Raw genomic sequence first — 24,976 nt, forward strand, 5'->3', positions numbered from 1 at the left:
ATACTATGTTGAAGATGTAAAATTAAATTCCTGGGGAATGGCAAAGTTTTTTGTTGGTTTTTTTTTTGTTATTTTGTCTTTGTTTAGGAGTAATATGCTCTTTAACCAATGATGTGCTTGTGGATCTCTGTATCTTCAGAATAGTGACACCATTTACTGTGGTGTGATAGGGGAAAAAAGTTGTGGTGATTGAAGAGGAGAAGGGCAGGAGAGGAAGAATGGAAGTAGCAGAAATCTATTTAAGTTTACTTTAGTTTTTCCCCTGCCCAAAGAACAGGTTGTTTTGGTGGGGTAGTCAGAACTACACACACATCCCAAATGAAGCTGAGTGTACCAGCCATTAGTGTAAGAACCATGTCAGTAGTGTTTTGTTCTTTATACCTTAGTTAATCAAATTAGTTTTATTTAAGAATGGGCTTATTTTAGCTATATCCATTGTAGTACTAGATTTTTCTTGTGAATTAATGTACTTAATTTAGAATCATAACATTTGTAGCTCTCAGCTTGCTTTTCTGCTCTGATTAACCTTTTTAGAGTTGAGTGGTTTTTATTCTCACTTGCTTTCTATATCCCGGAATATATGAGGTTATTTTGAAGTGCTTTTGTTTTCTTTGGCTTTAACTACTTGAAATGGCTAAAAATATTTCTCATATTGCTGCTACTTCTGGATCACTGTTTAGGCATTAAATGACCTGATTGCTCAGGACCCAGAAACCCTCAAAAACACCTATCATTTCTATTGAAGGTGATCTCTGAGCATCAGGAAACATTTTTTTCTTTTTTTTTTTCCTCTTATTTTGAGTAATGTGAAGGTTGAGGACTGAGCACTGAAACAGGTTTTCCACATAGCCCGTGTAGTCTCTATCCTTGAAGGTATTCAAAAGGTGTTTGGATGAGGTCTCATACATCCAGCTGTAGGATGTAGGTTCAGAGATTGAACCAGATGGGCTCAGAGCTCCCTTTAAACCTCAACCATTCTGGGAACTTTGATATAATCTGCATATTAAAACAATTTTGGTGTGGGTGTTACACTGCTTAATAAGAAATCTAGTGTTCTTTTCAGAAGGCACTTTTTCCAGTAATCTGATTGTACTTTGCCTAATAGGAAATAATATTCTTAAAAATTATTACTGAAATAATATTTTACTGTAAGGTGTTTGCAAAAATACCAATTTGAGATTATAGAATTGTTCTTTTAGATATATTTAACTTAATCTTATTTTTTGGTCTGGGTTTTACATGTGGTGCTTCAGTTGTTGCTTTCTAGGCATCTTATCTTGTAGTCCACGCTGCTGGGAACTAGCACTTTTTAATTCTTGTACTCTTTCTTTTTAGAAGCGTGATGCATGCTAAGAACGGTCAAGTTAGCTAAAATAATCAAAAACGTCTTCTCTAAGAGAAGATACTAGGTACTGGTTCTGAATTCCCTAGTTTTAATCAACATTTTTCCTTATCCAAATTCTTATTTCTTTGTATGCTTTACTGGACATGTATTTTTAAAACTGCATCTTAATCAAGAAAAAAACCCCAGCAACTTGAAATGTTGTAGGGAAAGTATTGTTTCCAGAGAGTAAAGAAGAGCAGAATATTTTGAGAAGCATTGGAACTAGGTCTTTTATGGGATGCAAGAGAATGAAACTCTCAGTTTCTGAAGTAGAAATGTGTCTTAATTATTTTTCTTCTAGATAAATACAATAAACAATAATATTTCTCACTTGATGTGTTTTAAAATAGGTTAATACATTTTATGACTGTACATAAGAACAAAAATATAATGGTATTAAAATATTAATATAATAGTATTTTGCCATATAGTAAACATGGAAAAATCCAGTTTTTTAAAACTCGCTCAAAATCACTGAGAAGAAAACTGTTCCTGAGGAAAAAAAAAGGCAAGGCAGTTAAGATAATCTTTAGCTGATTGCTTAAAAGAATTTAGCTGGACTACCTGAAATGGTCACGTGCTGTTTTGTAAATAATTTGTTTTGATCAGAGTAATCTTGTCTCTTTGAACATGTCTCTGCAAGTATTAGGTTGTCATGGGAAGTGTTCCCTGGGTGCCTCTGAAATGTGTGTGTTTTTCTCCTAAGCTTCACAATGAGGATGACCCCCCAGAGTCTTCAGCAGCTGAGCAGCCTTCAACATCTGCAGAGACTCCGCAGCCTCCGCAGACAGCAGCCTCACCTGAGGCAGACACTTCCCCTCCTCCTTACTGTAGCATAGCTGTGGAAGCAGCTGCAACCTCAGGTATTTTTCTCAAATAGCAGCTTGTCAGGGATGAGCATGTATGAATCAGCCCTTGGTTCAAAGTGGTCTGATGCTGCCGTGTGGTTTTTTTTCCCATACACACAGTTGCAGTAAAAAGCTGTCCTTTGATGTGCAGCCCTTTGGTTTGTTCAGAAGAAGCACACTTCTAAATTACGCTGATTGTTTCAAATTGCTAGACTAAATGGGTGTTCATTAATTAGTTTAATAGGTTTTATTTAAGTCTGCTTAGAGTTAATTTCCACATTTAATCTACATCCTTGAGTATTGCTCCATTATTAGACCTCATTAGCAATTTTCATTGCCTCTTTATAAGACTCTTCAGACTTCCTTAGTGTGTAACATGGTTTGATGAAAATATCACCATGAAAAGGTTAATTTTGCCTTAAAGGGTCTCCATAAAACTTCTCATGAAAAATGAGTAATGGGTCTCTTTATCCATTTGTTAGCTGCTCCCTTTCTTAGGGGAATTTCTTAGGGGAACTTTTCTTGGCAATATGGGAGACTTAACAGCAGACAACATTGAAGTTCCTGTTTAAATAAAGGTGCATGGATTTGTGTCTCCCATGTGCCAAATAAATATTCTTGGAGTAACTACCAACCTAATTTTTTTTAATGTTTGTTAAAAGAACAGTTTCCTGTCCCTGTTCTTTGAGACAGTGTTGCCAAGTATAATACATAGCTGTGTGGAATTATCCCTATATATAACATCCTTGTGTTGGTGTGCTGACAAATCTGTTGACCATGTGACCTGTGCTGACTAATCTTTACCACGTAAACAGCCTTTTAACGAGCTACTGCTGGCTGTAGGAGGAAGCTCAAGGCATATTTTAAGTACTTTTAATTAATATTGTTAATAATTCTATATGGCTATGTCCTACTGTTACAACACAGAATAATGAAGTCTATGGTCCATTTTGATGGAAGGCACAATTTTGAAAGAATGCGTTGAAATTGAAATCTTGGAAAAACTGATTTTCAGAGAGCAGCTGCTGTTGGCAACAAGGCCACACTGATAAGAATACAGCATGGTTATTACTGGACTGAAGTAACTGATACTGACAGTTAAAAGCTTCTTTAAAAAAAAGATTTTTGTGTGTATATCTTTTGTATGATTGGATAAAATGCATTTGGTTGGAATGCCTGAGGATATAACTAACTAAAATATGATTTTATTCTTCATAAATTTGTTGACTCCTTGCCATAATCTATGTTAAGGTTTCTGCCTTGGGTAGCAGCTCAAAGTAACATCAAACTGTTGAAAGTTTTTCTTCGCAAGTACTTTTAAGAGCTTAAAATGTAAATATCCTCAGTTTCAACCTCTGTAAAAAGTATATTTTAAAGGTAAATAATTGTGTATGCGCAAGTTAATACTCTTAGCATCTTTTTGGTTTAAAAATAAATAACTTCTTTATTTTGAACAGACACACACAATGAGTTTTATCCTGTACCACCTCCATACAGTGTAGCTACCTCTCTTCCTACGTATGATGAAGCAGAGAAGGCCAAAGCTGCAGCCATGGCAGCTGCTGCAGCTGAAGTTGCCCAGCGAGTAAGTGATACAGTTCTGCTGTATTTCAGTTTTGTGAAATGTGTTAGACTAATTATTTGTAACAATTGGGCCCATATTATGACCCACTACTATTATAATGGTGGGCTGATGATTGAAATATTTTGGATGTTTAGGTTTTTTATAGGTAGTGTAAGGTAGTTGTAAATACTATAAAAAGAACATCATATTCAGTCTTTTGAAAGACATAGCTGTCCAGACAGCTTTAAAAGCGAAATTTTGCCCTGTTTTAATAGTTTATCCAGTATTTTATCAACTTTTAATTAGGTATCCCCTACTAATGTTATTCTGTAGTGTTACCATTAATGTGTACTGTTTTGGATGGCAAAACCAAAAGAATTACCAAAGACCTTTAGAGAGGAAGGGAGAATTTCAACAGTCTGCAAGAGTCATGACCCCAAATCGTGTAGATAATTTGTAAAACGAAAGATTTTTGTTGTTTGATCTATGGAAACTTAAATACTGAAGTTCAAAGAAATGTTCCAAGTACTAAAAAAGCCCCTACATGAGTTGTGGTAAACAATTAATAGATGTATATTCAGTGTTTCTAGTTTTGTAAGAATTAGTCTTATGAAGAATACAGTCTTCAAAATAGAAGATTGATATCTGCAGTCAGTGGTAAATGTTAGTTTTGTAAGCAAGTTTCTTCTTTTCTCTGAAGTTTTGGAATGTGGAAATTCTACTGCTTGGTAGTATTGACCATAATATACTATACCCAAAAATGGCTTTCAGTGCTTTCACTAAAAATGTCCTCCTTGAGATCAAATATGGTTACATTTGATGTGCATTTCAAATCTTACTGGCTGCGGTGTGCTTGTGACTGGGAAAACACCTTTACTCACCCAGCAGGAGGCAGGTCCTTCCTTGACTGCAGCGTGGTGCTGGCTGTGCACAGAACTCACTTGAGGGTATGCACAGCTAATGTTAAAGTGAGTTTCTGTAGCATCAACTGTGATGGTGTCACACAAATCCGTTTGACTGAATTTGGTAGGAAAATTTCACAGAGGACTTGCCAAGTTTTAGCAGTGAGGGGATGATCTCCACTGTCACATTTTATCTGCTCTAACTGGAGCATGGATTCTTTGTAGTCTGTTCTTACTGCTTGTCACATAAGTAAAACTTTTGCTGAAATACTGGTCAGAATGAAACCCTTATTCTGAAGTTACAAATTTGGAGAATTAACAGCCCAAACCCTAACTTTTAGAGTACCTGTGACACTAAGACAGGATATGCAGCTCTCGCCAGATTCTTGTTCTTACGCCTCGAACCCTATGAAGCACCAATTTCAGCCGTACAAGCAATCTCCCTTGACAACTCAGCCTCAGGTTCAGCCAATTTCCAGAATAAAGCTAAGTGAAACAAACAAAGCTCCAAAACAGAACAAGTACTTTTTGTCCTGTCATTATGAACTTTTATTTACTCTTTCTAGTTCACATTACTGTGACAGACATGTCTTTTGTCCTTCTTCAGTCTGCCTGGTTTTGGTCAAACCACACATTTTTGAAAAATGAGTTTCCTCAGTTGATGCATACATCTTCAAATTTTGTAAGTGCATGGAGATGGTCTTGCATGAAAAAGTTTAGGCTGCTCATAGCTCTGAAGGGGATGAGGCATCAGATGTGCTGTTCCCAGAGAGCATTCTCAAATATTCTCAAAAAGAGTAGAATTACAGAACTAAAAGTAGATACACCACCTTATGGCTGCTTTTGACTGTTTTTGGTGAAAACATTGGACCTGAGAAATAGCAAATTCTGGTGTGTCCTGAAGCAGTTTTATTAATCTTAGCCTTCAGTTAGAAGGGAAGGGGAAATCCACTAGATTCAGCTCTCTTAAGTGGTGGGTGGAGGGAAGGAGGACAATGGCTGAACCTTACATACTGTGGGAAGAGAAGTCTGGTTTTGATTGAGCAGGGAGGTAGCTGGCTCTAGCAGGGATCAGAGAGGGTGGGTCTAAGTCAAAATAAGAAAAGGCAAGAATGAATGGAGGGCCATGGTATGGACAGATGGAAAGACTTAAATGAGAAAGAGAAGGGAAAAGGATTAACTGAGATTGGTGGAGAAAGGAACCCAAGTGGGGACAAAATGTAGTACTGGGAAAGGAACTGAAGCTGGTGTGGGAGAAAAGAAGACCAGGGAGGAAAAGGAATCTGGAGGTATTAGAGTTGGATACAGTGATGAAGTGAGAGAGAAACTTTTTCACAGTCTGCTTTGCTAGAACACACAGGAGAGCTTGAAATTTGAGAACTAAGTGCTGACACCACAAGAATTTCACTCATGAAAAATCAGTGGGAACACACTATCATTCCCCCAAAGCAGAGATTGACTAAAAGATTCCAGACTTATAGCAGTACTATGTTAGTATCAGAAGTGTATCTGAAAGTCACGTTCTTGCTGACTGCTGAGGAGCTCAAGTTTGACAGTAATTCTGCCCAGTTTGCTTCTGTTTTATTTTTTCTTTTTTTCTTTTTTTCTTTTTTTCTTTTTTTTAAGCAAATGCATGCATACACACGATCTGTATTAGAGAAACAGCATTAAGGTTGCAAAGTTGGGATTTGGGGAAAAAGTAAGAAATGCTGAAGCTGAGTTTCAGTTTTGTAGATGATATTAAAATTATGTGCCAGTGCAGTTTTAATTACTGCTGTTTTAATTATCTTTCCATGTGATGCTGCCACGAAATCCCTACCTTATTTAATACTTCTGGACTTACACTGAGATAGACTAAGACTGTGTAAAAAGACTGTCTTAATGTGGCAGATGGCTGGAATAAGAAAGAAGGCTCTTGTTACAGTTCAAGTGGTGGTTTGCCATCTTCAGGGGAAGGGTTTAGCTCTGAATACTCATGGAAGAACACAGAAGTAGCTTAATTATGTAACAGTAATGCAAAGTTCAATTGTTTTCTCATTTTCACAAGTGACAGCTGCCGACATTATTTGACCTGCATGTTACACAGTGTGCGAAACATAGATAAATGATGTAATGTAGATTTTTCAGTTTTTATTTTCATCCTTATGAAATTAGTGCTCTTATAAGTGTGAACTCTGCTGTGTTCTAAACTTCTGGTTTCTTCCTTGTAGATGAGGATATATTGCCTCTTCACTGCAATAATGTAAACAATTGGAAAAAGTTAAATGTTCTTATGTTACCTTGAGTGATGTGTGAAGGTGATAATTTTCATGGTGTACTCCAAAGCGTGCAGTGAAGGTTAAAATCTACTCATTAAGCAAGAGAGGAAAATGACATGGAAGGGCAGCACACTATTATTATGCAGCTTTCATATTTTCCCCCAAATCATGTTGGCCACTTTAAAAGGTGCTTAATGTGATCATATTAAATACTTCATCATAGGCCCTGTATTAACATAGAATAAGAACAATTTAAACTCAACATTTACTGAAACTTCAATAATTTTATAATTCTTTGTGTTACTCGTCTTACAAGAATAGATTTTGTATAGACATGTATTCTTTTCAAATGCTCCCAGATATGTCATTTTTTCAAAGAAATTATACTAGCCTTGTGTCATCAGTAGTGACAGCATTAGTTATCCTGCCTTTTTCTTTTCAAGTTCTCAAGGTCAGTTTTGAAAGGGCAATTTAAATGGACAAAAATACTGCTAACAGTTTAATGACTTTGTTTGTATGTTGCAATGAATGGCTTTTACTTAATGCTTTTCAGTTGCATTTGTCTTATGTTTTTCTGTTTTTACATGCTTAGCACGCCCAGTTTAGGGAATCTAGGAGTCTGTTTGATGAAATATTCCTCAGTCGTCCAGAGGTATGGTATAGTTCTCTCTAGTTTAGATTTTGCTATGAATTTTCCTGCTGGCAAACAAATGCTTCTGGGGTTTAATTTTACCTTTCCCCCCCACTATTAATTTTTCCCTATTGGTTTGTTTCCTGAAGATATAATTTATGGGGTTTATTAGGTAATTAACCCTTTCCTCAGAAGTTTCTCTGTAACCACTGCATTGGGAAGAGTTATATCAGTTTAGGTGTTCTTTACTTGATTAAGGTGGTTGTCTCCCTATAGACCATACTAGATTTCAGTTTGAAGAAAAGCTAAAAAACATTGAGGAGAAAAACCAGTCCTCCTCTTGCAGAATACTACAGAGAACACTTTAGTTTATGGGGATTTAATAGATTCAACTTCAATAGATGCTGTGTACCATTTGATGTTCTTTTGTTTAGAGAAATTACTCTGTGTGACATGCCATTTATGTTGATAATATAATTTGCTGTTAAGATGTTTCTCTGGTTACAGGAGCAGTAAGTTTTCTGTTCCTACAGATGTCAGCTTATTTAGAAAGCAAGAAATACTGTCCATCTTCCTTAACAGTGGTCAGTTAGTGTTTTCTGTCTGCAGGAATCCTCATAAAACCTCATAATCCTAGATGATGTGGATGTGGTTGATTTAATTTCTTAGTATTCGAAGTATTTAATTTTGTAAACACTCAAACTCAGTTTTGCCTTTCTTTTTGACATGGAGTGTGATAAATTAATACTTGTTCACGCTTAATACAACAGTATGCAAATATCTGCTCATGTTCGTGAGCTATATGTATTGACCTGTGTTTCTCACATATGTAAGCCTCAGAGAAGCCTCTGCTAAATTTGTTACTGTTATTGAGCAAAATTTTCTTTTTTTCTGAGGCAACTTTTATATGGAGAATAATTCACTAATTGTTTCAGAAATGCCAGTATGAAGTACAGTAGTTAGCAGACAGTTTTTAAAAAGTCCAAAGTTATTATGTATGGGGTTTTGTAGACCTTGTGAAATTAAAATTTAAAACAATTTTTTATCCTGACGTGAAAAAGGAAGTTTTATGGCATGCATTTCAGAGATAAACACATTCAAATGCAGCTCTTTTTCTTTAATGCCTTTTCAGCCCTTCCTTCCCTCCCATTCCCTTCCTCTCTATCAGTCTTGTAGCTGCAGCAAAGTTGAACTAAACGAACTGATGCTTTCTTAGTCACTTGGGATGACCATTTAGGAACACCTAAAATTATGTGGAGTTGAGTTACAGTGCCTTTGGATTGTTGTTTAACTGGCTTTTTGTGCTTCCATTGGAATTGTCTGTGTAAATAGCAGTGCTTTTTGAGTAAGTTATCTGATACAATGTCCTGGTTAATTAACCTGAAATACAGAGCATAGCTGGAATTTCATGGCTGTATTACTGAGGGTGAAGCTGACTACTCTGACTTGCTACAGCAGTTTTTAACCTAATTGCCATACCCTGGTAAATTATTTCGCTCTATTCACAAAGGGGAACATATGACAGAGCTTTAGATCACTGTGCTTGTTGAACACCCTTTTAGTAATAAGTGTAGTAAGTAGTAAGTGCTTGTAGATGAAACAGCCAAGTAAATTTCACTTGATCTATCTTGATCTCATTTGTTTTTATAGATAATTTCTTATGTCAGTTCCAATGCATTATGGTAATAGGAAAAATTAGGACAAGAATGTTACCTGTGCTTCTGTTTAGACCATTTTACTGCTGCTACTGACAGCAGTATCTTGTGTCATCCTACATTGATTTGATGTTACTCATTTAAGTATAAAAATGGCATTTAATTGGTCTTAGTTTTCATCAGGCTCTTTAGGAAGTGCTGTCCTTGTGAAAACTTTGGTGTTTGCCAGTCTACAGCTGGAGCAATGTTTCACCTGTGCATAGAACTGCATATATAAAATCTGCCAAGTTCAAGAAAATCGAGTGCTGAGAAACAAAGCAACTCTCACTTTCAGTATTTTAAGGTCCAGCATTTTGACACAATGGGAGAAATCTTTGGATCGTTTTGACTGATGTCTCTGCTTTTGTTTGACTTCAAGTGCTGTGCTTTTTGAGTTTAGAAGCCTTTTAGACACTTTCAATGTGCTCACGCCTTCTAGTGACCCTGGAGGTGTTCTTTGCCTTGCTTATGTTTTGCGGTGGATTGTAAAATTGGTTAGTGCAGTGCTGTTGCATCAGCACTTGATTTTAAGATACTAACCTTATTCTATAACTTTTATTTTGTATTAAGGAAATTATTAGAAGACCTTTCCAGCAGGAAAAGTATAAAGCATACTATGTGATGGCTTTTCAAAAAAACACTTAATAGTTTGGCTAAATATCAAGAAAGTATGTTGGTTTTGATTGTCAAAGTACTAACCTGAAATAATTCTTCATTTAAGATGAATGGACAGTATGTACATATCTTCTACAGAAACTTTTACAGAAAATTTGGGCTCTGTTAATATAAGCAACAAATAAGACTTGTTTTATAGTTATAAGTTATTTTTTAAAAACTTCCTTAATGTGGACATGTTACAGAAATGTCAGTTTTCTTCTAGCTTTAGAAACATGATTAATACTTTATCCTACAGATAGTTATTCTAAACTTTTCACTAAATTATCACTAACCTGTAAATCCAGGAAGAAGAATATCCACCACGGGATGATTTCAGTGATGCAGATCAGCTTAGAGTGGGCAATGATGGCATCTTCATGTTGGCATTTTTCAGTAAGTTATCTTGCATCCCAGACCTACTGAGGTGTATCTTAATTGTACCTTTTTCGTATGGATTATAAAAGAGAGCTGTGATAAATTGCATTAATGTATTTTAATGAACAGACTTTTCTGCCTATGCACCAATATAAACACTTCCTGTTCCAGATACAGCAAATATGTTGCCTTTTTTTGGTGGCCATCTGTCACAGATAAGGAGACAAAGCAAAATCATAGCAAATACTTGAAGGTTTAGCACTGGAAACTCTATCATCTTCTAGTTGGACCACCAACTTGAATTAAAGGTCAGATCATAGGAATCTGGCAATTGATTTTTAACTAGAAAAATTTGAGAGAGACAATGTGCTGTATTAAAGTTGCTGATGTTAATGTAGTGACTTAGGCAGCCGTGAGTTGATTTTTGGAACAAATCCAACCATACTCATTTTCAGGTTGAACTAACCACTGTCATAAAAATGAATTGTCTTTGGATAACCTCTGATTTCAACCAGCCCTCTTGTAGCTCTTCATCATGTACTGTGTGCACACTGTGCATGTCTTGTAACTTGTGTACTGCATCAAGCTAATATTTAGCAACCAGAACCTGCTCTTACGAGGCATCTGTGTTAGATTTATCATTTGCTTATTTCTTTCTAATTTCTGAGGGTTTCTTCCCTTTCTGAAAAAAAAAGTGTTTGGCAACCTGGAAGGAGGTTTGGTGTTGGGGATATATCTGTTTTGGTGAGAATTCATCAGGATTAAAGCTGATTGATTTTTCACTGAAGTCTCCATTATGTCTTTCAGCCAAGGTTTCATGGTAGTTCTTTTTTTCTGAAATCTTTTTTGCAATCTCTTTAACTGTTGCAGACGCAGGTTACAGTGCTTTCACAGAAGGTTTTTTCAAGTTGGTGTATCCACTGTTTGCATCCTGGGATAAAAATGTGTCTGCCTCTCAAAGCAAATCTATAAAGATGCTTATAGAGTAGCAAAGTGAGTTTTGTAGTCTGACCTCTTTCTGTAGTTGGAGCCTAGAAAAAGTATATTCTTGGGGGCAAAGGGAAGTGTGGCTTAATCTTTCTTTTTTGCTTTATTTTCCTCTCTCTTTTCTGTGTTCTTTCCATAACTTTTTTAATTTAACCTATTTAGATCCTTTATTGTGTGAACTTGTTCTTCCTTTTAAATTCTGGTTCAGGCCTTCATTAACACTGTGCTTGGAGGCAAAGGGGATTGTTGTCTTTAATATGTCTTAAGTAATTTAAGTCGCAGATGTCCAAAATTGCATTCCCAGAACCCTGTGTCCACCTTCAAGAGTGAAAGTGTTTACTTGGATAAACTGGCAACTTTCTCTTCAAATAGGTATTTAGCTGAGTCTCACTGCACAGAGCAGTATTCTTACACATTGGGCAAAAATACTCTGTAGCTCATAATTTTTCATGATTGTTCTGAGACTTTTTTATTGATAACTTTGCAACCTATGAAGGAAATGTATAAAATGAGTACTTACACATTGTAAGGTATTTATCTAAGTGTGTGTTTAATTGTAATGTGTTGGTTATTATGGATACTGGTTACATAGGGAAATTGATAAACATTGCTTGCTGCTTGTGCTCATAGTATGAATTCACAAAAACACAGGATATTATGGATAGTAATAGAACTGTTATGTTAGGTTTTAGAAGTTTTTCTTAGGAAATTGGAGAATTAAATGAAAAATGAGCTTAACTTAATGAGGTATATTATATATAGTGGGCTGTGTATTTGCATTTCTCCAATAAGGAGAAAAAAGTCTCCAGAAAGTTGATGTATGTGGATTTAAGAGAGCGGCAATTAAAATGAAATTTACAGTAAGGCTATCTTCTGGGTTTTTTTCCCAGAGTGGGATATCTTTAAGTGCTGCAAGTAGAGGTGGCAGATCACAGAAGGCCTCAAATAAATTCTCTCACATAGTTAAAATGTGAGAAAACTCTATCAAGAATGGTTTTCTTATGAAAGGCTTGTTCGAGATGTGCTCTCCCACCTCCTCCCCGACTGTCAAATACATCTTTGGAAGATCTTTGGCATGGAAGCAGGGGCAGATAGCTTTGTTTTAAATATAAAAGTAAGTTAGCCTTCTTTAATTTCATTTTATTCAAGTGAAGTGTAGCAAAATAAACTTCTTACTGAGCTTACCTGCATATTGCAGTCACTTAGTGATATGTAGCCACCATCTAGTGGTGGCTGCTCACGTTGCAGAAAATTGCTGTCTCTAGGCCATCTAGTGGCCGGATTGTTTGTTGGGGGGTTTTAGTTGTTTAGGAGTCTGGTACATGCCAGTTACAGACTTGTCTCCCATCTAAGCTCTAAAGCGTTTTTCTCTTTAGCAGAACTAAACAGAATAAGACAATACACACTAAAGAAGTGACGTCCTTTGCATGAAGAGATGTTTTTTTTTGTTTTTTTTTCCTGTTTTTTTTTTTTTTGCTTGATCCATAAACTTAGAACTTTGGAAAACAACCCATTTTATTTTTAATATATGGTAAAACCATGTTTCAGGAAATTTGTGTTGTTCTTAGCCTGTGATTATGTTGGTGAGCTAAGAATCTGCTCTCTAATAGTTGGGACTGCTGTCTGTCAGATTCTTGTTTTGAGGGAAATGAATGTATATGTGGATATATTCATTTTGCTATGATTGCAAAATGGAAAAAAAAATTCCTATCAGACCACTTCATGCATTTTTTTCTATTTTATATTTTTAAGTCAACTGTGCCTTATACAGCATAGTAGATATTTTTTAGAATGCCAGAGAAAGTTAGAAGTTGAGTTTCTCAGAATATATTTTTTTGTATGTACAACAAAAGGGAGGAATTTCTGAGCTGTATTGTTTCATTTTGGACACAGCTGCAATTGTGATAGAGCAAGTAACTGTCATGAGCAAAGGTTTTGGTTTCCACGCTTAATCTGCCTGTAGTGGAAGTCTTTTCAATTATGTCTGATAAACTCATACTGGTATGTTCTCTGAAGGAGATCCTTTTGGACATTATTAAAAGGCTTATATGGTTTTCCTTTATGTGTAAGGAATGCTTTAGAATCAACCTTTTTTTTTTGTGGGGGTCCCAAGAGGAGTTGTGGAGCTTATCTGGATTCTTTGAAACCATGTAAGAGAGTTTTGAGTTGTCCCTAGAACATAAGAAAAATTAATTCAAACTTCACAGATAGGTTAATAAGAAGGAAAAAAATGGAGAAAAGTGTTCAGTAGTACAACCAAAGCTTAAATTCTCATGCAGAAATCTGACCTGTTCTTTCTGAACATCTAGGCAATTTGAACACTGTATACAACTCACAGCAATAAAACCTTGTTTTATGGGGAAATGTAAATGTACGTGGTGTCCTAAACACTATATTGAACAGAAAATAACTGTACCAAAGTTTTGTAAATTAGCGTTCATACAGTTTTCAAAACTTTTAAGTGCATCAAACAGTCGATAAACTGCACACAAGTTCGGATACCTACTTTTGGGGTTTTAAGGAAGCCCAAGCTGGAAGGCACAAGCTCAGGGTGAGCACAGCCTCCTGATGTATGCTTCCTGAGACTCCTCAGTATGATAAGCATGGCTGAATTTCCCATGAGAGGCTTCCTCTGTGTAACTTTAGGAAGCCTGACTACTGTACATCTGCATCACCGATGTTATCCAGGTTTCCCTTTGTCATGCAAGAGAAGCTGAGGGGAAGTCACTTCATTAAAATTTTAATGTTGAGAGATAGAGGAACTGTTTTGAGTTCTTATTTCTCTCTGGTTATTATGGGGGAGTTGACTGACCTTCATACACAATCACCTAACTTCTTTCTGTAGAAACAATTTGACTTGTTTTTTGCCTTAGGTATAATACAAAACAATTGGAATAAGGAAGCTTCTACTTGGGTAATAAGAAAAACATAGCAACAAAAAGTAGGAATAAATTGCCAAGGAATATTTCTGAACATTATTTGCTAAGAAAAAAAATTGTCTGTTTTCTGTGGAAGCTGATAGACAATACCTTTAGTGATCATCATCACTCTGTAACTGAACCTTCAGGATTGAGCAAAGAGGTATCCCAGTTAAAGAATGGAACAAATTGTATACAGGAATGGGAAGAACAATTCCTACTGGTGCCTGAAGATCTGAAGAGGATTATTTATTATTTTATATGCTTAGTAAGACTAGACCAGGTACAAAACATTAAGCTCTTTGGTGTTTGCTATATATTAAAATAAAAAGTAAATGAACAAACAAATTGTGGAATAAAGGCTTTAATGGAGCATAAGTTGCTTTTTGTATATGTAGTTCCCAATCTTATTACAGGCTTGAGCCATGGCTAAAATTTGGAACATAAGGCTTCAGATCAGTTTTAGTGGCTTCTTTTCACAATACTGAATATAAACTTAGAACAGGTGATTAATGTGTAGTTATGGAAGGCTATGTAAAGATCAGCAGGTGAAGTGCTGGAGCGACTGGGGGAAAACCATTGTAATACACCTGTCATTATAATTTCATCTGATATATTTCAATATGTACAACTCAAAAGTCCTGTACTTTGTATTTTGGCTGGGATTATCTTACTGAAAACCTTAAGGAGAAATGCAGCATAAATGTAGGTTCTGTGTTGGATCACCAACACTGTTTATTAAAAAGGATCTTTAGTTAACTGTCCTCTTCCCCCCCAAAAAAAATTTCTTATGTGTTTCATTATGAGTTTTGTTGTCATGAGGAGATAATGCAAATGTTTATATTCTTTCAGTGTAAATTACATTTACATAGACTTGCTCTCTCCTCTAGTCATCACCTTAGAAGTTACAAAACTCAAAAATCATGCTTATATCAGTCCTACTTCTCTGAATGGTGCTGGAGTGTCAAAAGTAGATACTGAAATTATGATGCCAGTGCAGTCAGCGTGAGTTTCACCTAAATGTCTGAAACTTACTCGAAGAAAGTTGACAGTAGCTAAAGTTTGGGCTCAAGTAGGGATGTAATCACTTTGGGGATAGAAAACAATTCTTGTTGCACAATGGTTTGATTTGCAGTGGAGATCTACAGGAGGCACACAGAACCTGACTGGATGAAGAAGATGGGCAAGCAGAAGTTAAGAATTCTGCTTTAGAGTCATGATGTGGTTGCAGCAGCTCACTACGTTTTTTCCCCTCAGTTTTAGGAATGGCTTTCTTTATGGTAGCGTGTTATTAATGACACGGCAGGTACATTGTCTATGTGGGAATGTCATGGAATCTGATGTGGTGTGAAGGATGAGGTCATCTCTAGAACAGCTGAGCAGTGTCATTTACAATTCACAAAGTGAGTGGATGCAGAAAAATAGTGGAGGATAGCATTTGTTATAGCAAGGAACTTAGTTGTGTCTAGTAGATAGAGAAGGAAGTTGGTAATTCTAGAGAAATTAGCACATAATTCCTTTTACTGGTCATTCTCCTCACCAGTCTGTTTTATCCCTCAGCTTGATGGGAAAACTTGTGCTGTGGCTTCTCTAAGGCAACATAAGGATGAAAATTATGAACAACTTTCAATGCAATAGTAAGTTGAGACAGGAATTATACAGGAATTAACTGCAGGAACTCTTAGCAGGTGCAAGGTAAAGCTCAGAGCTTGCATGGCTGACAGAAGATACATATGGACGCACATGATGGAAAAAGACATACAGATAGGCAAATGAGACTGATCTTGATGTAGAGAAAAGTAATTGGAAGGCATTGTAGTCTGCTCAGAAGCTGGAGATGCATTTCTGAAAGCAACTAGTATATTTTATTTCCAGAATGAGACAAGGAGAATGATTTTCAAACTACTTGTAGGACATAGGATGTAAGAGATGAGTAATGGGAAGGATGGAAAGCATGTAGACATTATTGTTGTCCTTCTTAAGTTTGTGAAAATGATGCAACACCAAGGCAGTGTTGGGAGAATCTCCCTAATGCATTGCCTGACTTTTAGAGAGGTGGAAGTAATATATTCCCTGTGCTGCTGAAGACACAGATTTTTGATTAGGTTCTCACTGTACAAGTTATCTATCAAATGGTTACAGATAGAAACTTAATGAGATTTTTCTTCTGTATGTACTCCAGTTTTATTGTAATGCATGAACTTGCATAGTTTACAACTTTTATAAAGTTTGTGTCTTTTCTGCTTGCATTAGCTGCTTGTGTACCTTGATGGAACAGCAGACTAATTAGAGAGAAAAAACCCTTACTGTGAACAAGACTGGAGCATGCTGATGCTTTTACTTTCAAGAGTTGAACAAATAGCTTGATGTTAAATATCCATCGAATACTTACGCAGTGACAGTGGATTCTATTTTGAATATTCTTTTGGTTCGAGTTGAAAGTAGGGTAGAATTGTCAGTGCTTCTCTTCAATTATAAAAACTATTTTTCCCCTCTTGTGTTTATGATGGGGAAATCTTTAATTTTTATAAAGCATTTACAAATTAGTTGAGGCAATTTTAAAAAATATGTCTATTAAAATTGTGCATATTCAGAGAATTCCTCTAGTCCTCATAGACCATTAATAACATGTGAATCCTGTGTCCTTTAAGATACCTGTCTTTAGGTATACCTAACCATAGTTCAAGTCACTCTCTGTAGCTTGACTGATGGGGAGAAAGCCGCGAGCTCTTACACTGAGACAGGATCAGATAATGCATCGAATAAGAAGATTTTGAAATCTGTTACTGCTAAAAGATAGTGGGTTTGGAGAGCTTGCTTAAAGTAGGGAAATCAAAACAGTTTATCTAGGTTCTCTAAAATATAAATGTGTCTTGGAAAGCTAAGTAAATGTTAGAGTCACAATGTTCTGTAGGGTTTTTTTCAGTGGGGGTTGGATTGGTTTTGTTTCCTCTGCATATGCCAGTTTGGATCAGCATCTGTTCAAAGTTGTGGGGATTTTTGATTGTGTTTTTTTGGGTCCTTTTAGATTAGTAATTTGTATAAAAGTAAAAATTCTTGTTGCCACCATCTGTTAGCTATGTCTCTGACCGATGCAAGATGTTTTCTCACTTGTACTAAATAATCATTTTGATGTGAAGCCTTCCAAAACTTCTTTTGGAGCTGCAGTTTATTTAAAGTTCATGGAATCTTGCTGCAGTTTTACAGACTAATTTTGCCTTGGTGAGCATATCATTGCATCTTCATCTGGATTATTGGAAGAATTGTAAGAAGGTTTTAAAGTATAAAAACTGTGGGTTTTTTATAGATAGTATTTCAAAATGCTTTAATTAAAGAAAATTATTGAGCAATTTTCTGTTCCTAATTGTGTTCAAACTTTAACTGAAGAGACAGACTTATTTTCCTCTGAAGATTTAATGTCTGAATTTTATGTAGCTAAGGGTAGGGGTTTGGGATTTTAAACTTTAACAATTTGTGGGCATGGGTTTTGTTCCCCTCTGCCTCTCTTCCATTCTTCTTTTCCTCCTCTGTGATTCTTGTGTTTACTGTGGAGTTTCCTAATGTTTTCAAATTTCTACTGTCATATCCTCTCCAGAATTCCTTGAGTTGCCTTCTACCCATTCCTTCAGCTCTTCTGTTTGGTGATTTTCTTTTTGGATGCCCTCACTGACACCCAAGCTTGGCGATTCCCCTAGTTGTGAATTCTCACACTGATGTAATGCATGCAACCTGAAGTCAATACAGATGATGATGCTGATTGCCAAGTACATATGCAGATAGGAAAGTTTTAGTTGCCGAAGTGGGTGTTGTGTAAAAGTGTTAATTGAAGCAATAGTGGTAGTAATGCTCAATGTCCTTTTTGTTCATTGATTTCTTAAACTTCTGTGTAAAGTTTCCAAGGCTTCTTATGTATTGTGAACATAGATCTAAAAGAGAAGACATGAATATGTCTCTATATGAATATGTTCTCTCTAAGAGAGACCCATGGAATGTCAGCTTCTCCACTTAACCTTCATTTCTACACTAAGTTTACAGAGCAGGAGTGGAGACTTTTATTCTGTTCTATTCAAACTGGATAAAGCTGAATATGCAGCCTTGATACAGGCACATATGCGTGCATATAACTATATTTTTTCTTATAAAATATTTTTGGTTATAGAAGTATAGCAAGGGTTTTTCCTCTTTGTTTTAATCCAAATATTGTATGTTATAGTCCTTTTTGTGAATTTACTTTTCATGTACATATATAAATATATTATACTGGGTATAATCTGCTGTCTCTTGCAGTGTAATACTTTCTTTTATGTTGGAATTTTCTCTTGTGTAAAGTAGTAGTTCCAGCCTGTTTACCATTTGCTTTGTCATTAAGTGACTATACCATGGGGAATGTCTGGGTTCAAAGTCAATCTCTGAAAGTGTGAATTACCGGAAGGGAATTAACTGACTGTGTAAGCATGTCCTTAGTAGTTTAAAAGTGAAATTACTGTTAGGTCTATTTGCTTAGCTATACAGATTAACAGAAGCTACTGTTTCTTTTATTTTATAGTGGCCTTTATTTTCAACTGGATTGGATTTTGTTTATCCTTCTGTATAACAAACACCATAGCTGGAAGGTATGGTGCAATCTGTGGATTTGGGCTCTCCCTGATCAAATGGATTCTCATTGTACGGGTATGTTTCTTGATTCACACTCTGTACAGACTCTGTGGAACAAAGCCATAACAATTTATTCAAGGATATAATAAGGGAATTGAAAACCAATTTTTTCTTTTTTTACCTGACATAGCATTTGATGTTCTCATTTCCACTAAAATAAATGCAGAATGACTCATTCCTTGTACAAGTATTTAAAAGTCTACGGAAGAAGTGGAGCAAGTACCTAAAATATCACCGGTATTATGGTGTCATTTATAAAAGATTTATAAATATCTTGGCCTGTTGGGAAGGGAGTATAAGAAAACATTTCTTTCTTGTATTTGATTCTTTTATTCCCCGTAAGATACATATGGGATTGAGTCTGACTTAAATGTGAAGTTAGCCACATTTTTACCATCTTAAATGCTTGATTTCTAAAATGCTTGTTTTCACTGAAAAAATAGATACTTTTCCAAAAGGCACTTAAGCCAAATGCAAGTTACTTAGCTAAGTGGATGCTAGATGAAATGTTATGCTGCTTTCTGAACTTGAATTCTACATATCTGAGAGATACAACATTTAAAATCTCATCCCTTTTAACAAAGAAAAAGATCTTGGATAACTTATATATCTTTCATATTTTGCCATCAGTGATATTTTAAAATTTTTTTTTCCCCTGTGTGTGTTAGTAACTTGATTTAGTCTTAGCATGATAGTAAAAGCATTTTTGAAAAATTGCATGGTCCTTCCTGAATGTGTACAGCATCCTTCTGAGAGCTTTTTTTTAAATTTCCTTTTTGCTCATTCAGAGCAGGGAAATGCTGCTCGACCAGATGTGATTCTGGTGTATTTGTTGTAATTCAGGGGGTGAGGTGGAATTCATCTTAATGGAGAGAGAAGGCATAAATTTTTCAGTCATGCATTGCTTTGGGATATTTTCAGCTTCCATTAAGGCATATAAGCAGAGGGCAGAACTTGCCCATTATGTCAGTTTTATTATTCCTCTCTCCTGGAAAACGTGCTCAAAACAAATATAGAAATTAATATATGCTAAACTTCCTTGCAGAATTACTGTGTTCTAGACTATAATTAAATTATTGTATGTAATCTGTTACTAATTCAAAAATATTAGAGCTGGCCAATTCCAAGACCTCAGGAGTATTTTTTTTTCGTAATGAAGAGCATCATGTTTCTCTGTCTCCCTTCCTAGGGAGAAAAGCAGAAAGCTTGTGAGGTGTGTGTTGACAGTTATTTTAAGGATGACACACAAGCCGGCCTGTGTGCACCAAATTGTTCTGTTCCTTTCTTTCAAGATCTTCCAAAGGCTTGTGTCACCATTTTTCACACAGGGGCAGTGATACAAAACTTTTTAGTGTCTAAACAGCCTGAATTCACATATGCTTGATGTGTATCAGTTTTTACTGGGGAGAAGGAAGAGCAAAGGGAACAAAAGCACAATTTTACTTTAGGGGGAATTCTGCAGCCATGGCTGATTCTGCCCAGGGAGAGTAGGAGAGGAGAGTAATGGACATGGGCAAGTATTTGATTGTTTGTTGTAGTAAATCTTCTTTCCAATTAAATTAAATTTTAACTATTGAGAAAGTATATTGATATGTTTGTGTGTGTGTATATTTATATGCACACACATATAATGTCTAGACAATTAAAAATACTAACAAGTGAGATGGGATCGGTGTCAATGTGTTGTCAAAATCCTAGGAATTGAGTATTTATATAGGGATAATGTAAATACCAATTCTTTAGTTCAACTTAGCAATTCTATTTCTTACTGTTTTTTTCTTTGATTGATGATAGAAATGAATAGAGTCTATAAGAATAAACCCTCCAAGAATTCACATGATCTGGCTTTATTCTGGAGAAAATAAATTGGATTAATAAGTAAAGAGAAAATAAAGTGGATTAATTGAGGAGAAAAAATACAGCTTTATCTAGAGTTCTTTAAATGCCTTAGGTTTTTAACCTAAGATACTGGTTGCATATTTGGCCCAGTATCTTTTGGTTGGTTGATTTTGGTGGTTTTTGTTTTGTTGGGTTTTTTAGTGTTGTTTTTGTGGGGTTCTTTTGTTTGTTCAAGGTTTCTTATTTTCCCTTCATTGCTATTTGGTTGATGTACTGAAATGTACAAATAGGCAAATGGGAAGCACTGTCAGGATGCAGTAAACATAATGATAGCAGGGTAAAAGTGTATAGAAAGTGTGCAGAGCTGCTAAGTAGGTTATTTTATTCCTTCTGGCAACTCTTCACTCATCTCCCCATTTCTGTTTTTTGTGTGGGTTTTGGAGACATTTGATTAGCCTTTTTATCAGTGAAGCATGAAGTCTGGAGTCTGGTAAAGGCACAGATACCTGTCTCCAGTATGATCACACCCTGCCCTCCAGCTGCCTCCCACTTCACAGGGAGGACAAAACTGTCTGCCATGGTCATTTGCAGGAACAGTTGAAATGGCACTTCAAGGTTCATTTAGTTGCCTTCAGCTCACTGCTGGGAACTGAATACTGGTTTGAAAATGAAAAGACTTTAATGAGTTGGGGGTCTTTATAGGGCTGGTATTCGTGGCAGCGATTAACAGTAGGGGGTATACAGAAGGTCAAAAGCTCTTCTTTTGTGGGGTCAGCAGAACATCCCTGTCTGATAAGATTAAACTAATGTGGCTTTTCGTGTTAATATCTAAAGCAGCAGGCTGCTGTAATGTGTTTGAGATGGCAGGCACTGGGGGAAAAGGGGAAAATCAACAAGTGGCGATTCATTTTAATAAAAATGTCAGATTACTGAAAGTAATACATGGATGTTTTTCATATATACATGTATTTATGAGTACACGCACATTTTTGTAGTTTTTTTAATTACTTTGCTGCAAACTGACACTAGAAGTGTTTTGTTTGTGTATTGAACTACTGTACGTATACTAGTGTTGCATTTCAGGAGGCTACATTACTCTTATTTTAACTTGCCTTTTCCTCCATGCTTTCTCTATTTGCATAGTGCATTAAATATGTCTTAGTCATCTATCTTACTGCAGCTAAGCCCCATGTATGAATTTCAGTTTTCAGATTATTTTACTGGATATTTCAATGGACAGTACTGGCTTTGGTGGATATTTCTTGTACTTGGTAAGTGGCAGTTGAGTTCATTTCTGTTTTCATGTGGAAGTAGTCGAATTTGACTCATGTAATTGTAAATAAGAGTTTTGTAGCAAGTTTAGCTATGTGCTTTTCCTTAGCTGCTGATAGTTTAGTAAATTCTTTTTATTTTCCTAGTATTCATGAGGTTATTGGTTCCCATAGTGGTATTATTGTGAGAACTGTGGGCTATTCAAATATCCTTCAGCTCAAAAAAAATCTGTTTTGCATATGAGATTATATGTAAAGTACACTTATAATTTGTGTTTTTTAAGCTGTTTCTACTGATCTAGGGGTGCAGAACTGTGTAATGAAACTTTGGCTTTATGTAGAGAACATATTGAAAAGTGAGTGATAAGTAGTATTCACATGTAAAAACCTATATGTCAAGTATTAAATTTTAAGAAATGTGACTGAACCAAAGAAAGTGGAGTCTGCTGTCTTGTGCACGGGTCACAAAATGTCCTTTTTGAGTCCTTTGAAATGCAAACTGCATCAGCAGTTGCTCAGTAGGATGAGAGAATGGCTTCATGCTTGCTGATCACAGCAGTCCCATGATGTCAGCTTTCTCTTAAGAGCTCTGCCTGCCCATGTTCAAAGTCTTATGCATATCAAATTCTGCTCTTCTGTTTCTTTTAATGAGGATATACCAATCCAAATTGCTATAACTTTTCTCCAACTGTGGATTTTGTAATTTGGGTATGGAATGATTTTCTTTTACAGAAGTGAATGCTGCTATGCATTTTAATTTCTGTTTCCAGCTCTGGAAGCATGGTAAACTGTTGCTGGTTCAGTAGGTGGCACTCTTCCCTTTAAGTCAATTGATTCAAGTGGCTAACAGCAGATGTTAGAATGAAGTGTTGAGTCAGTTAAGAAAAAACAAAAACGCTGAGATCTTCACTGTTTGTGACTCATTATCTTGCAAGAAATGCCAAAAGTCTTAAACAACATTACCTGAAAATTTCTCTATCTGCCTTTTAGTAGTGTTCATGGACATTCATTAGACTTTCTAATGCTCTGCTACTGTGCACTTGGTTGCTTGAAATACATAAACCCAGCAAATATTTAACATATCACAGCATCAGTCCCTTGAATGTTTTTTGTGTTGTTTGAAGGTAATGTATTGAAGTAGGTGAAATGACTCTTTGCAGACACAAACAAACATTGAAGTGAAATAACTCTTTGCAGGCACAAACGTCTCCAGATAAGTTTTTAATTTAAACCAAGCCCTGTTGTGCCTGAGATTGAGGTTTGACACCTTTTTTCACTAGGATGAAAATAGTGTCCTTCCCCTAGCACTCCCCTGCTCCCGCATGTCTATGGAAAAAACTGCAGTTGTTCTTTTTACCAGTCTTTTGCACATGTTCAGGAAATAGCTCACTTTAATTTGGTGAAGCTTTATTTTTGGTCTGAAGTGTCTGAGGATTTTTTATTTTTCTTTAAATCATGAAGATTTTAATATGCCTTGGAATAAAAAGCACTCTGAGGCATACAGTATGTGTCCGGCAGTCAGCATTCCCTTGTGTTATGTTTGTTTTGCATGAAATGTTCCAACAATATTTTTTAACTGATAAAGTGGCTATTTGGTATTGCTAGAACGCCATAGAAGGATTCTACCTAATAAGGCTACTTAGCTTTTGGAGGAGTATTATCATGTCATGGGAACTGCCAACCAGATCTGTGTTTTGTTGTTTTGGATAACCTTTTGTTAGAGCACACAAAGTAGTATGTCCAGCATCTCTCCAGGAGTGAATGAGTTGGAGTCCTTCTTTTGCATAGCCCTTTGACATCCTTCAGCCCACCTACTGCCATCTTCTCTCTTCTGGTGTTCACCATTCTGTTTCTACTCACTTTCCTTCTTTCAACATCTGGAAAAATCTGCTTACGCATCATGGAAAAGCAAAGTCGACTTCCAAACAGCTGTCATATACAGTGAAAAAATTGGAGAGAGACAATTCTAAATTTTAAATTTAAATGTTAGCCAATGTTTCTTGTTGAGGAACACAATGGAAAGTGGAGTGGTTTTTCTTTCTTCCCTTAACAGAGAAATGTAAAATATGGGTTGAGCTTGGATTGGTTTGCCAGCATGCAAAATACAGAAAATATGCTATCAAGCACCTAAAGAGCTGCCTGCCCTCATTTTTCTCTTTCAGCTTCTTTTCAGTTGAAAGGGGGACTATATCATATAGCCTTTGGGTAGCAGGTTTAGTAGTAGACTTGCAGTCAAGATCTTAGTGCTTTCTTCTGTATGGAGAATTTGCCTTAATCACAAAAATGTGTCTGGCTTAGATTAAGTTCCACTAGTTAACAGAGCATTCTCTGTTGTCTCTTTATTAATGCATGCATGCATGTCCTAATGAAGCTTTAGTTTAAAAAAACAAAAGGAAAGTTTAAAAAAATCACAAACAAAAATAATTTAGAGAAGAAATGATTATTGGAAAAAATCAAGGGTTTATCCAGGACGCCAGGAAGAATAAGTACATAATGTAGGAAAGAACAGAATTAAATCCTTTGCTAAACTTGTAAAACCTCAGTTTGGATTTTCATTTGAACCTTTGGAGTTTTAAAGCATGCGTATATATTCACATAAGCATGTATCGTTAAAGTACCACTACTGCAAATGTAACTTCTCTGTGACTATTGTGTACATCTTTTTCCACTTAGCTGGAATATTCTTTCAAATGCAGTGAAATGTAGATAAATAAAAGATTTTGAAATTTGGAGTTGACAAAAACTGTAATATTTACATATGTTGAGTAATTTTCTTTGGCAATTGCTCTTCCTCGACTTGGACAGGTTTTTTTTTTTTTTTTTTTTTTCTATAGCAGATTGTCTTGGGTTAAATCCCAAGTCACAATCTGCTGTAATTCATTTTTGACTTCTTGCTAGAGCAATCCTTACTTTGTCTTATTTTTTTTTTTTCCCCTCTTTTGACTTGCAGTACATTTATTGTAAACATTGTTAAAGGTACATTTTGTAAACC

General features: G+C 35.8%; 1 protein-coding gene across 2 annotated transcripts in view; it reads left to right on the top strand.

Moving 5' to 3' along the window:
- The window catches only part of NDFIP2 (Nedd4 family interacting protein 2), a 44,751-nt gene that overhangs the window by 15,885 nt on the left and 3,890 nt on the right, over nt 1–24,976 (top strand). Inside the window, exons 2-7 of one of the 2 annotated variants that reach the window (XM_066313431.1) lie at nt 2,091–2,247; nt 3,690–3,817; nt 7,549–7,608; nt 10,244–10,331; nt 18,765–18,889; nt 21,918–21,984. In XM_066313431.1, the coding sequence (XP_066169528.1) occupies nt 2,091–2,247; nt 3,690–3,817; nt 7,549–7,608; nt 10,244–10,331; nt 18,765–18,889; nt 21,918–21,984 (625 nt within the window). The remainder of the gene's footprint in view (nt 1–2,090; nt 2,248–3,689; nt 3,818–7,548; nt 7,609–10,243; nt 10,332–18,764; nt 18,890–21,917; nt 21,985–24,976) is intronic. The other variant, XM_066313432.1, reaches the window with a different exon arrangement.

This window comes from Sylvia atricapilla, chromosome 2 (assembly GCF_009819655.1).
Source record: "Sylvia atricapilla isolate bSylAtr1 chromosome 2, bSylAtr1.pri, whole genome shotgun sequence".
NCBI lineage: Eukaryota > Metazoa > Chordata > Aves > Passeriformes > Sylviidae > Sylvia > Sylvia atricapilla.